Source organism: Salvelinus fontinalis, chromosome 21 (assembly GCF_029448725.1).
Source record: "Salvelinus fontinalis isolate EN_2023a chromosome 21, ASM2944872v1, whole genome shotgun sequence".
In the NCBI taxonomy this organism is placed as follows: Eukaryota; Metazoa; Chordata; class Actinopteri; order Salmoniformes; family Salmonidae; genus Salvelinus; species Salvelinus fontinalis.
Window position 1 is genome coordinate 31712861 of NC_074685.1, and position 13427 is coordinate 31726287.

General features: G+C 40.2%; 1 protein-coding gene across 1 annotated transcript; it reads right to left on the reverse strand.

The window, feature by feature from the left end:
* Window positions 1–1027: 1027 nt before the first annotated feature.
* LOC129818655 (bone morphogenetic protein 10-like) lies at window positions 1028–4514 on the reverse strand. The gene is made up of 2 exons (XM_055874768.1): window positions 3583–4514; window positions 1028–3007 (listed from the first exon to the last, which is right to left on the reverse strand). Exons 1-2 carry the CDS (start codon window positions 3944–3946, stop codon window positions 1956–1958), a joined length of 1416 nt encoding a protein of 471 aa, XP_055730743.1. The 5' UTR covers window positions 3947–4514; the 3' UTR covers window positions 1028–1955.
* Window positions 4515–13427: the final 8913 nt, after the last annotated feature.

Genomic DNA, 13427 nt, shown 5'->3' on the forward strand with positions numbered 1-13427 from the left:
ACGTGGCCTTAAATTGTACCAATTCACTTTTCTCGTTTGCCCTTGCTATTTCAATATTTGCATAATAAATAATTAGATTTTTTTCCATTGTGTTAATGAGGGTGGATTATTTGAATTACAAGTTTTCTATTTAATAAAATTCAAGATGAGTGATGAGAGGAGAATCGTCCAGGCCATTGGGCATCTCAATACACCTCCATATGCCATGTCTTGAAATATGCAGACAGATTAAAAGTACATTTACATTGTAATATTTCAGACACCCAACTTTCTAGCTCCCGACCACAATTTCTGGACTTTATAGCATAACCCAGACAGAATGGATTATTGAGTCATTGTTAGTTTTACACTTCAGACCTGACTCTGCCGTTGTGCTGTGGAATGTGTCTGTTCTATAACAACATTCTATATTCAAGGTTGCTCTGATGTCCAAAATATTTCAAATCGACATTTTGTGATATATAACTTTTAAATTGCATGTATTTGAAACTATACATTGGTCAGTGCAAAATTATTTTTTTCATTCTGTCATGGAAATAAATGTTTTTCCTGTTACCAAGTCATTTACGGCTTATATGCCTTTGGTTTTCCATGTGGACCAATTTATCAGTGAATTCAGAAAAGCTATCCACGATTATTCCATAAAGTTCATTTCCTTCCATATTGTTATAGTGTTCTTAACTATGAAGTTGTTAATGTTCGTAGCTTTATCCTTAGAAAATAGACAAGTAAACAGATTCTGGGGATGAGCGTGTGCATCTTCAATATGTACCCATTGTTCCTCTTTAGTGCATTTAACTATATGCGGCAAGTAAAAGCCTTGCTTTGCGAGTTAATACAATATTCCAAGTCTGGAAGGTTAAAACCACCCTTATACTTAGGTAGATGTAAAAATGTCCTTTTTATTTTATGAATTTATTCGCCCATATCAAGTATGTTATGACCGAGTATACTTTTTTAAAGAAAGTCTTCGGTAGGGTAATTGGTATTACCGAAAATAAATATAAAAACTTTTGGAGCAATGCCATTTTTGAAAGGTTTTTCATATGGCAATTGCATTTATCAATGCCATTTGGCACAATACCACTCTATTCAAAGCAAGATTATCGTCTGTAGTGAACATGTAGTCATGGCTTGTCCACAGGCCTTTGTAAAAGACGACCTCAAACAAAGTTCCATTCCCATAATACATTTCTGGAACACACGTGTTTCTATAATACATTTCATTTCACATTTTATGACATCTAGTCCATCATGGAAGCACTCATATTTGAAATATCAAACACCATTCATCCTGCGCTCTTTTAGAATGAGCATCTGTCTTTGCATGTAGAATATATGGTTATATTTATGTAACAGCATGTATATATACTGTGCATGCAGGAGTGATCTGTTCTGTTTTTCTGTCATTTAAACCAAGAGAGTTTTGTGCATATCTGACAGTACATACCAACAAATCGTCATAATTAAAGTAAAATGTAAGATGACAAACATATACAAACTATAAAGAACAGCATAATATTCACATTCAAATATTTTTTGTGTTTCTCTTTTGTTTTACAAAATGACATTATATTGCTGGCATTATAAAATAGCATTTTATATAATCTCCATATAATAAGAAATGTACTTTCACAAATGACAAATTTCCATCATATAATGCACCCTTTTGCTCTGTCATCTTCCTATTTACTCCTCCTGTTTATCTTTATCTTAAAATGTAGTTGAAGCGGCGTGTTCATTAGATACTGTAAATATAAATTATTCATGCCCTACTATATATCAGTTTCTAGCGCACAAAGCAAGTATCCTTGATGCTTGTGGAAATGGATGTTATTTTCAAATCGGCACTTATGATCTGGTTTTCTTCTTTGATAGTGAAACTGATGACCACTCAGTCTATGCTAATCCAAAGTCTCTATAATTCTCTCCTGAACCTTCAGTCAGTTCTATGACTATCTACAGCCGCACTCTGCCACCACCATGCCCTCGTACTTGTGCATGTAGGTGACCACTCCTCCATCCTCGTAAAGGAGTGAGATGGGCTCTAGCTTGGTAGGAACACAGCAGGCTGGTGACACCTTCTGTGGAATCTTACTGCTCAGCTGAGTCTGGACAATGGCATGCTTGGTAGGCGAGACCTCAGAGGTCATAGGGTAGCTGCATACACCATTGCACTCGTAGGCTTCATAGCCCATGGGCTGTATGACCCAGGTATCCCAGCCAATGTCCTTAAAATCCACATAGAGAGGGATCTTCTTACAGGGGTCACCCTTGACGTTGCGGCGGATTCGGGGAGGAGTGTCGTAATAGAGGTTGGAGTGCAGTTGCATGAGAGTCTCCTCATCCAGCTCCACTCCATCAGTGTTCCTTGCATCGCTCCCAGCCTGGTACCCCCGGTTCCCGTGTGGACTCAGCTCCAGGTCAGCCGGCAAGTCGTTCTCATGTTCCATCATCCAGTTGAGCTCCCCCATGTCCTCCTCATGATGGTCTCTGCTTTGATCATCTGAGAACACAATAACCACTGGCTTGTGTTTCTCACCCGAGCCCATGTCAACATCCACTTTCTTTCCATCCTCTTTTCTGACTTCCTGGCGGATCTTCCCACCTTTGCACCTCAGACTTGCAATGTGGACTTCCAGTCGGTGGGTGGAGCTCTCTGCCTTCCGCCAAAGGTTGACCTGATTGGTCAGGTCGAAGGTAACCCAGACATCGTCTTTACCATAGACGTGCCGGGTTGCCAGCTCCTCCATTTCCTCAATTTCATCTGTCTCCTGCTCATTCTTTCTTCTGTCCCTCCCCTCTTCTTTCCTCCAGTGCCCCCCCTCGTGTATCTTGTAGACGGTCACCTTGCGGTCAAGGCCGCCGTAGTGTCTGCGGTCCTTCTGGACCAGGGTGTAAAGGCGGAGCTCGGCGGTGAAGATGTGCTCGTGGTGGGGGATGGAGATGTTGAACAGCAGGGGGTGTCTCCTCATGCCCCTGACTGTCACACTGTAGGGGGAGGAATCTGGAATTAAAATATCAATGAAGGTCTGAATTGGGTTTAAACTTCAATTGGATTTAATCAATTTGATATGAAATAATGCATCAATAATAAGGGGTTAATTTCAGCTCTTTTGTTAATGGTTAGATTTTATTGCAATTATATCATCTGACTTCAAGCAGAGGAAATAAGCACCTGTTAAACCAATTTAAATTCAATAAAAGTTTCTTTAAGGGCAAATAAAATATTTTATTCTTGTCAATTTAGGGCTAAAGTTCAAAAAACTTGCTTTAATAAAGTCAACCTCAGTTAACCTGAGCCCAAAACAAAGAGTGATTTACAGTTACAGTCAAATATTAACTCCTCTAAAAGAAAACAAACAGCTGTGTATACCTTTTGACATACTAAGTTGTATTAGTCAATATATTGTATCATGCTATAGTTGTCAAATTAAACAAAACTAATTTGAGTGGCTTTATAATGTTAGCTCAATAAACAATTAATAATATCCCAAAGATACATTTTCAGGATGATAAAAATAAGAAAGTGTTAAACAAAAATAAAAAATGTCTTCAGACAAATAGAAGTAAGTGTTCTACCTTCATTCTTGAAACTACGCACTATGTTGGCAGAGGGCACCGCTGTGTGACCGTTGGCAAAGCGGTTGTACAGTTCCAGCATGTATTCTGGTGTCTCTTTACGTGTGGCACGGGGCCTGACCCGGGCCTCCAGCTCTGTGAGGTTCAACGTAGACAGAAACTGACCCAGAGAGTCCTGTATGTCCAGCTCTACATCCTGATCCTGCTCCAACATGGAGGTATCCACCAGACCCCTGGCCCCAGGGCCCCGTCGAGGCTCCTCGGGGGACATGATGGGACTGCCCTGGCTCCAACCAGGCAGTAGCAGGGGCAGGAGGCTAAAAGAGTAGATGTATCCCAGTATGAAGAACACTGGAGCGACCATGACTGACTGACTCAAGGGCAGGTTCAGGTCCAAAGGATGAGTATCAAATATGGAAATATGAAAGGATCCTTAGCAGAGGACACCTGTGGAACAGTTCCCCCCTATCCAGCTGCAGTTTGTCTCGGTTGGGGCTGAAAGGGTGGTGTGTGGGTCGAGGGAAAACAGCTTTGTCCTTGTTGATCTTGTGATCGGGTGCAGAGGGCAGGGTGAGATGTGTTGTCCACCCCACTGTGCTGACAAGTTTGGAGATGTCACTAGGGCTCTACTCGCCCCCTGCCTCTCTCCGGGCCCGCCAGCCTGCTGACGACCACTAGCTCCAACTCTACTCATCTTCTATCTACTACTTTCTATGCATGCTTTTCTCTGGCTGTTCGCAGGCCACTGCTGAGGGGAGACTTGCTTTGTACACATAATTTTCTGCTTGAATGATATTTTATGTAGAATCCACCTGAGAACATGAGAATATGTTGTGATACAAGTTGCTTAATGTTTGTAGGACAAAGTCTATATTTCTTTACAACATCTGAGTGAGGGCACTAGATATCAGCATAAATGCATTTTCAGAGTAACCTCTGAAAAGTGAGTTACAAGGTACTGCAACAGCACTGTTGACAAGCTAATGCAGTGCTACAGGTGTTCCACAAGAGGTCAGAGTACATCGATCCATGACAGTTTCTTTCTTTCCCTGTATAGGGAAAGCAAGATACCAAGATACCTCGTCAGTTGTACAACTGAATGCCTCAACTGAAATGTGTCTTCTGCAATAAACCCAACCCCTCTGAATCAGAGAGGTGCAGGGGGCTGCCTTAGTCAATCAACATCCATGTCTTCAGCACCCAGGGAACAGTTAACTGCCTTGCTCAAGGGCAGAACGACAGATTTGTACCTTGTCAGCTTGGGGATTCGATCCAGCAACCGGCCCAACACTCTAACCACCAGGCTATCTGCCACCCTATAGTATATTGGTTACAACAATTTGCTTATCAGTAGTTCTAATATTCAACAATGAATTTCAATACATTTCCTGATTAGATGTTTCAGCGACATTTATTGATTAGATGAAAAATAAATTCATTTAAAAAACATACTCTAAAATCTGCAAGACCAATTACAAAGCTTTGTATTCTCTTGATGAGGTGTTATTGATTGATTGACATCTCACAGCTGATTTTAATGAAGCCCTCTGCGCTGCCTAATGACAGCCTCTGGGCAGTTGTATTTTATGGGCAGACTGAGTAGTGCTTAAGGCTTTGATATACTTTTACAGTAGGGGAGAGTGGGGTAGGCTTAAGTTTAGCAAAAGCATTTATTCAACATCACTACATCAAATAAAAATATAGTATTATTTCTAACACGATATGTAAGTGAAAATCAACGAGGGGCTATGCGTTCTATGGAAAATAATGAACGACGTGGAGGTGTGTTCGACGCGCTAGCTGAGTGGCACTGACCTTCCACTTAGTTTAATTATTTTCCAGAGAACGCATTGAACACCGAGTTGATTATCCCTTTTATACCATGACTATAATTTAACACATTTGCCTCTAGAAATGTGTTCATTTGCCGGAAGAAATGTGTTCAACATCCACTGCAGTAGCCAGTAAGTTTGCTAGAGAGCTGCAGTGGTTGCCATGGTAACCAAACAAACAGACTTGTTTAGCTAACCCAACCCTTAATCTTAGCTTGCCATTATGAAAATCAATTTTAACAATGCCAATAACGTTTTCAATTTGACTTTTGCTTTCAAAAGGAGTTCAAACATAGAACATGTAAGAATTTAATTCCACCATGCAAATATACTGTGCGTTATAGGGAAATAATACGCGCTCTAGAATGCCAATCAGAAACAAGTATTCAACAATGCCATGGTATAATTAAGCAATAAGGCCCGAGGGGCTGTGGTATATGGCCAATATTCTAAGGCTAAGGGCTATTCTTATGCACGATGCAAGGCGGAGTGCATGGATGCCTGGATACAGTATTTATACCACAAACCCCTGGTGTGCCTTACTGCTATTATAAACTGGTTACCTACTTAATTAGAGCAGTAAACATAAATGTTTTGTAATAGCCGTGGTATACGGTCTGATAGGTGTACTTATGAACTAAATGGATCGAGTCCTGAATGCTGATTGCAGGGTTCGTACAGACATTGGCAAGTCAAACGTTCAAGCACTTTTTCAAGCGTTAATATTTATTTTTAAAGGACCATCAATTTGTAATAGTTAATATTATGCAATTGTTTCTAGTTGCCACCAGATGGCAGTATATCGTCACAACCTCATAAAAATAACTAATTTAGTATTCATCACTACGTTGTTTCACTACTTATTTACTACATACATGAGTGGTGAAGTCAGTACTGATGATTTTGTAATTGGAGCAGAGTAGTGATGAGTAGAGTTTTGGGACATGCCGCCTACTGGTTGGTACACACATTTCCTATTCGCATTACTACACAATTCCAACTTAATGACTGTGTTTTACGGGCCATTTGGGAATCTACTACTTAATAGCTACGAAAAAGCGTATTGATTCCGACTGGCAGCTTTAGTGAGGAAAACAGCACCTGAACGGCCGCCAGAACTGCAGGAGCACGGATGCCACTTGATACAGCGGTATATCGCAGGCGCCCCGTGAATGAGGTGATTGTCAAAACAGCTCTGGATGTTATTGTAGAGAAAAAGTAACATAATGTAGAACTGGCGCTATCATAGTATGCAGCGTTGTGTCTTCCCCCCTTCATGTGGCTCTTCAGGGCCGACTCACCCATGCAATGTCAGTCTGAAGCATTTTTTGCACCTTACATGGTGTGTGTTGGTTGGGTCCAGTGATGTAGAGGGAAAAAGTTGGGTAAACTATACTACACGGAAATATAAAAAGCAACATGTAAAGGTTAGGTTTAAAATCTGATTTGAATATTATATTTTCTTTTAAATAGGCAGGGTTTATGACTTTTTGGCTGTGGTAACTAGTGACGACCATGGGTGATGGTAGCTGGGTCATTCCTTGCATGCGGTGCCTTTTCTGGCCCCAGGAAATATCAGTTCTTAATTAGTGTAAAATGTGGATTCTAAAAGGCTTTAAATATAAGGTCAGGTGTGCATTACCTTAAAAACAGTCAAATATAGATCCTGTAAAGGAATTTTACGCATTTTAAACACTTTTTGTCAGTGGATGTATGCATTTTTGCCATGTCCCCAGGTGTTATGTATCAACTTCCACAATAAATATAAGCCATAAAATAATTACAATTTTAAAAATGTTCTTCATTATTTCATAGTCCTATTTCTTGATTATTGTATGTGTCCCTGACACCACTTTCCACCTTGTTAGTTTGTTGTAATTCTTCATTTAAGAAAACAACCCCTTCCTACAATGGCCCCGCATTCATGAAGTGTCATAGGCTAAATTATAGAGAAAAATAAATAAATAAAAATGGTCAAATACATTTGATAGAGAAGTTAAAATCCTGTTCAAGTGTTCACTATTATGCTCGCTCAATCTTGCTCACTCACAGAGCTATGGCTAATTTAGACAAACAATTCCACCCTGTTAGGTTCCACCCTGTTATGATTATGCACCTAACACATTGGAAAATGCCTGCCAAAATTTTTTAGGTGCCTGAGCTTGACCAATATGTTTTTATGAAAGTCAAACATGCCCTTTTTCTGATGGAATACACATTTTTTAAATGTTACCACATTGTAGGAATGACCCAGCTATGAAATAACCTACTTCCTGTTAAGGCTTTTCTGCTTCTTCTCTTGGGTTTAAGAGGTGCAGCCACCTACTGTACGTTGTGATCAACACTTTTTTCAAGTGGGTGAGGCGGTTTAGGTAGTGGCATTTATTACTAGAAAGGGACCGTTTGTATTGCCTCAAATATATGTGCCTTCTAAAAGTTTAATAAACATTGCTTTGTGCCTTGTAATTCCGTTACCAAAAACCCACATATCTTTAAGATATTTTCCGACTTCTAAAGAAAGTTCACAGAAGTAACAAGTAAAGGTAGACCTACCAATTAGTTATAGTGTTTTTACTGATATCAAGCTTGTTTTTGAATTATTAACTGATTAAACCTGTAATTCTGTTATTTGGCTCATCGTGCTCTAGCGGCTCCTTGTGGCGGGCCGGATACCTGCAGGCTGACCTCGGTCACCAGTTGAACAATGTTTTCTCCGACACATTGGTGCGACTGGCTTCCTGGCTAAACTGGCGGGTGTTAATAAGGATCCGCCCCTTTTTTTTAATTGTTGCCTAAAATGACATACCCAAATCTAACTGCCTGTAGCTCAGGACCTGAAGCAAGGATAAGCATATTCTTGATACCATTTGAAATGACACACTTTGGAGTTTGTGGAAATGTGAAAGGAATGTAGGAGAATAAAACATAATAGATCTGGTAAAAGATAATAAAAATAAAAAAACTACTTTTTTTGTACCTTCATCTTTGAAATGCAAGAGAAAGGCCATAATGTATTATTCCAGCCCAGGTGCAATTTAGAGTTTTCCAAATGCACAGAGTATTGCCTCTGCATGGTAAGTCAGCACTGGGTCATTGCTCTTTCACTGTAGATGCAGCCCTTTTACAGATGTTGAACTCTATTGGCAGGCGAAAGTTCCAGTGGAGCACCCTGAAAAGCTGTTTTGTTGTTCTGTTGAACTGAATACATTTTTTTGCAGCAGAATGTCACCTATATCGAGGTTCGCAGTTGAACCAGAGATGAACTGCAAATGTCCCTGCTTCTCTGAATAAATAAAAGGCTGGTTTAAAAATCCAATAATGTTCTTTGGTGAATAAGCACATCAAGTCATTCTAAGTGATATAAACTAGTCCTACAATTTTTTTCCATGGTTCTACCAAATGCAGAAAGGGTTGATCCATCTTCACTCTCAGATGTAGAGGTTTTCGACCCATACTTTATACACAACCATGAACCATACTTTAAAGGGGCAATCTGCAGTTGCTACATCCATTTTTGGACTTATAAATTAATGGTGATATGTTCCCATTTATTATTGAAGAAAATAACTTATAAATGCCTTATAAGCTTAGTTCAACTGTTGGTAAAACTTTACTTGACACCCAGTGTCATAACACGTTATGATATGATCATAACCATGTCATAATATGTCATAACAGCTGACATAACTTGTCACAAGCTGTTATAATAAATCAAATCAAATGTTATTTGTCACATGCGCCGAATACAACAGCCTTACCGTGAAATACTTACAAGCCCTTAACCAACAATGCAGTTTTAAGAAAATAGAGTTAAGAAAAGATTTACTAAATAAACTAAAGTTTAAAAAAAAGAAGACAATAAAATAACAATAATGAGGCTATATACAGGGGGTACTGGTACCGAGTCAATGTGTGGGGGTACAGGTGTTACGGCTGTCGTAGTCATTCTCCTCCTCAGACGAGGAGGAGCATGGATCGGACCAAGATGCGGATTGGTAAGTGTTCATTATTTAATGGAAAAACAACAAACACTACGAAATACAAAAACCAACAAACGTGACTAACCCGAAACAGTCCTGTGTGGCCCAAACACTGACACAGGAACAAACACCCACAAAACACAAGTGAAACCCAGGCTGCCTTAGTATGATTCTCAATCAGGGACAACGATTGACAGCTGTCTCTGATTGAGAATCATACCAGGCCGAACACAAAATCCCAACATAGAAAATCAAACCTAGACCAACCCACCCAACTCACGCCCTGACCAACTAAAACAAATACATGACAAAGGAAAACAGGTCAGGAATGTGACAACAGGTTAGTCAAGGTCATTTGTACATGTAGGTAAGGGGTAAAGTGAATATGCATAGACAATGAACAGCGAGTAGCAGCACTGTAAAAACAAAGGCGGTGGGTGTCAATATAAATAGTCCGGTGGCCATTTGATTAATTGTTCAGCAGTCTTATGGCTTGGGGTTAGAAGCTGTTAAGGAGTATTTTGGACCTAGACTTGGCACTCCGGTACCACTTGCCGTGCAGTAGCAGAGAGAACAGTCTATAACTTGGGTGACTGGAGTCTTTGACAATTTTTTGGGCTTTCCTCTGACAAGCCTCTGACATTTTTACAATTTTCTACATTGTAGAATAATAGTGAAGACATCAACACTAAGAAATAGCACATATGGAATCATGAAGTATCCAAAAGTGTTAAACAAATCAAAATATATTTAATGTTTTAGATTCTTCAAAGTAGCCACCCTTTGCCTTGATAACAGCATTGCACACTCTTTGCATTCTCTCAACCTGCTTCATGAGGAATACTTTTACAACAGTCTTGAAGGAGTTCTCACATATGCTGAGCACTTGCTGACTGCTTTTCCTTCACTCTGCGATCCAACTCATCCCAAACCATCTCAATTGGGTTGAGGTCGGGTGAACGTGGAGGCCAGTTCATCTGATGCAGCACTCCATCACTCTCCTTCTTGGTCAAATAGCCCTTACACAGCCTGTAGGTGTGTTGGGTTATTGTCCTGTTGAAAAACAAATGATAGTCCCACTAAGCTCCAACCAGATGGGATGGCGTATTGCTGCAGAATGCTGTGGTAGCCATGCTGGTTAAGTGTGCCTTGAATTCTAAATAAATCACTGACAGTATCACTAGCAAAGCACCCCCACACCATCACACCGCCTCCTCCATGCTTTGCGGTGGGAACCACACATGCGGAGATCATCCATTCACCTACTCTACGTCTCAAAAAACACGGCGGTTGGAACCAAAAATGTCAAATTTGGACTCATCAGACCAAAGGACAGGTTTCCACCAGTCTGATGTCCATTGCTTATGTTTTTTGGCCCAAGCAAGTCTCGTCTTCTTATTGTTGTCATTTAGGTTAAAAGATTTTGCCGCAATTCGACCATGAAGGCCTGATTCACACATTCTCCTCTGAACAGTTGTTACTTGAACTCTGTGGAGCATTTATTTGGGCTCCAATCTGAGGTGCAGTTAACTCTAATGAACTTATCCTCTGCAGCAGGTAACTCTGGGTCTTCCTTTCCTGGGTTGGTCCTCATGAGAGCTAATTTTATCATAGTGCTTGATGGTTTTTGCGACGGCACTTGAAGAAACTTTCAAAGTTGTTGATATTTTCCTGATTGACTGACCTTCATGTCTTAAAGTAATGATGAACTGTCGTTTCTCATTGCTTGTTTGAGCTGTTCTTGCCATAATATGGACTTGGTCTTTTACCAAATAGGGCTATCTTATGTATACCACCCCTATCTATACTACCCCTACAACACAAGTGATTGTCTCAAATGCATTAAGAAGGAAAGAGATTCCACAAATTAACAAGGCACACCTGTTAATTGAAATGCATTCCAGGTTACTACTTCATGAAGCTGGTTGAGATAATACCAATTGTGTGCAAAGCTGTCATCAAGGCAAAGTGTGGCCACTTTTAAGAATCTCAAATATACATTTTATTTTATTTGTTTAACACTTTTTTTGATTATTACATGATTCCATATGTGTTATTTCATAGTTTTGATGTCTTCACTATTATTCTGCAATGTAGAAAATAGTAAAAATAAAGAAAAACCCTTGAATGAGTAAGTGGGTCCAAACCTTTGACTGGTACTGTAGGTCCTAATGGCAGGAAGCTTGGCCCCAGTGATGTACTGGGCCATACGCACTACCCTCTGTAGCACCTTACGGTCAGATGTCAAGCTGTTTCCATACCAGGCGGTGATGCAACCAGTCAGGATGCTCTCGATGGTGCAGCTGTAAAACCTCTTGAGGATCTGGGGACCCATGCCAAATCTTTTCAGTCTCCTGAGGGGGTAAAGGCGTTGTCGTGCCCTCTTCACGACTTTCTTGGTGTGTTTGGTCCATGATAGTTTGTTGGTGATGTGGACACCAAGGGTCTTGAAACTCTCGACCCACTCCACTACAGCCCCGTCGATGTGAATGGGGGCGTGTTCGGCCTCCCTTTTCCCGTCGTCCACACTCATCTCCGTTGTCTTGTTGAGGGAGAGGTTGTTGTCCTGGCACCACACTGCCAGGTCTCTGACCTCCTCCCTATAGGCTGTGTCATCGTTGTCGGTGATCAGGCCTACCACTGTTGTGTTGTCAGCAAACTTAATGATGGTGTTGAAGTCGTGCTTGGCCATGCAGTCATGGGTGAACAGGGAGTACAGGAGGGGACTAAGCACGCACTCCTGAGGGACCTTTTATTGCCAAATAATGTCCCCCTTTGCGTCACAATGAGATTCGATAAACTATTTGCGTCGGTTGCTATATCAATGGTGTGATGACCTAATGATTAGAATTTTGAAGATCATCACCGCCTAAATTACGTTATTTTCATCATCGCTATGCAAACAGGGCTGATTTCCGCAACAATGTTGTTGTTTAAACAAGGTTTGTTTTGCTAATAAAATGAAAACATTAATTCTAACTACTTTTGGGTACCTTGTTAACATTACAACATGAAATCCATGTCTTAAACATTGCTATGTTTCAGAAATGGCAAAGAAAATGTGTAATCTGCTTGACACAAAGTTACTTAACTTAAAGATCACGAAGTCAGCTAATTTCCACTCCATTAATATGCAAATCCATTTGATTCAGACTGGCTTGTCTGGCTGTCATGTTTTTATTTTAACCTGACCTTCCCTTATCTACGCTGAAATAGTATTATTTCAGTAGTCCTCTATTATGATTAATTTTTTTCTATCTCACAGAGCTCATTAGTACACCCTTGTGGTTAAATATATATGTATCTGTCACGCCCTGGCCTTAGTTATCTTTGTTTTCTTTATTATTTTAGTTAGGTCAGGGTGTGACATGGGGGATGTTTGTGTGTTTTTGTCTAGTCTAGGGTGTTTGTATTGTATAGGGGGTTTTGTAGAGTTCATGGGGTTGTGTTCAGTGTAGGTGTTTATGTAAGTCTATGGTTGCCTGGATTAGTTCTCAATCAGAGACAGCTGTCTATCGTTGTCTCTGATTGGGAGCTATATTTAAGACAGCCATAGGCCTTAGGTAGGTTGTGGGTAATTGTCTATGTCTTGACGTTAGTTGCTTGTGTCTGCACTTTCGTTTGATAGCTTCACGGTCGTTTGTTGTTTTGTCTAGTTTGTATTAGTGTTCGTTTCTTCTTCTATTAAAAAGAAGATGTATTTATATCACGCTGCGCCTTGGTCCTCTTTTTCACCTAATGACGATCGTGACATGTATCTATTGTAGGTCCTAGGATACAACAATGAATCATGTGGAACAAATAAACACCATCAAAAGATACCTTACAACTTATAATAATGAACACCTTGTGAGACAGCTGTGAAAACCAACCCGGCAATATTTAAGATTTTAATACATAAACTTTTATATTTTGCCATTCATTTTCACAGATAATTGTTTGTACACTCACATGGCAATCAGACTGAAATACTTCATTCTGGTGGGTGGAATAGAGAGATGGGTGCTGTGTGGTTGGGAGGTTCTGCCTGTCA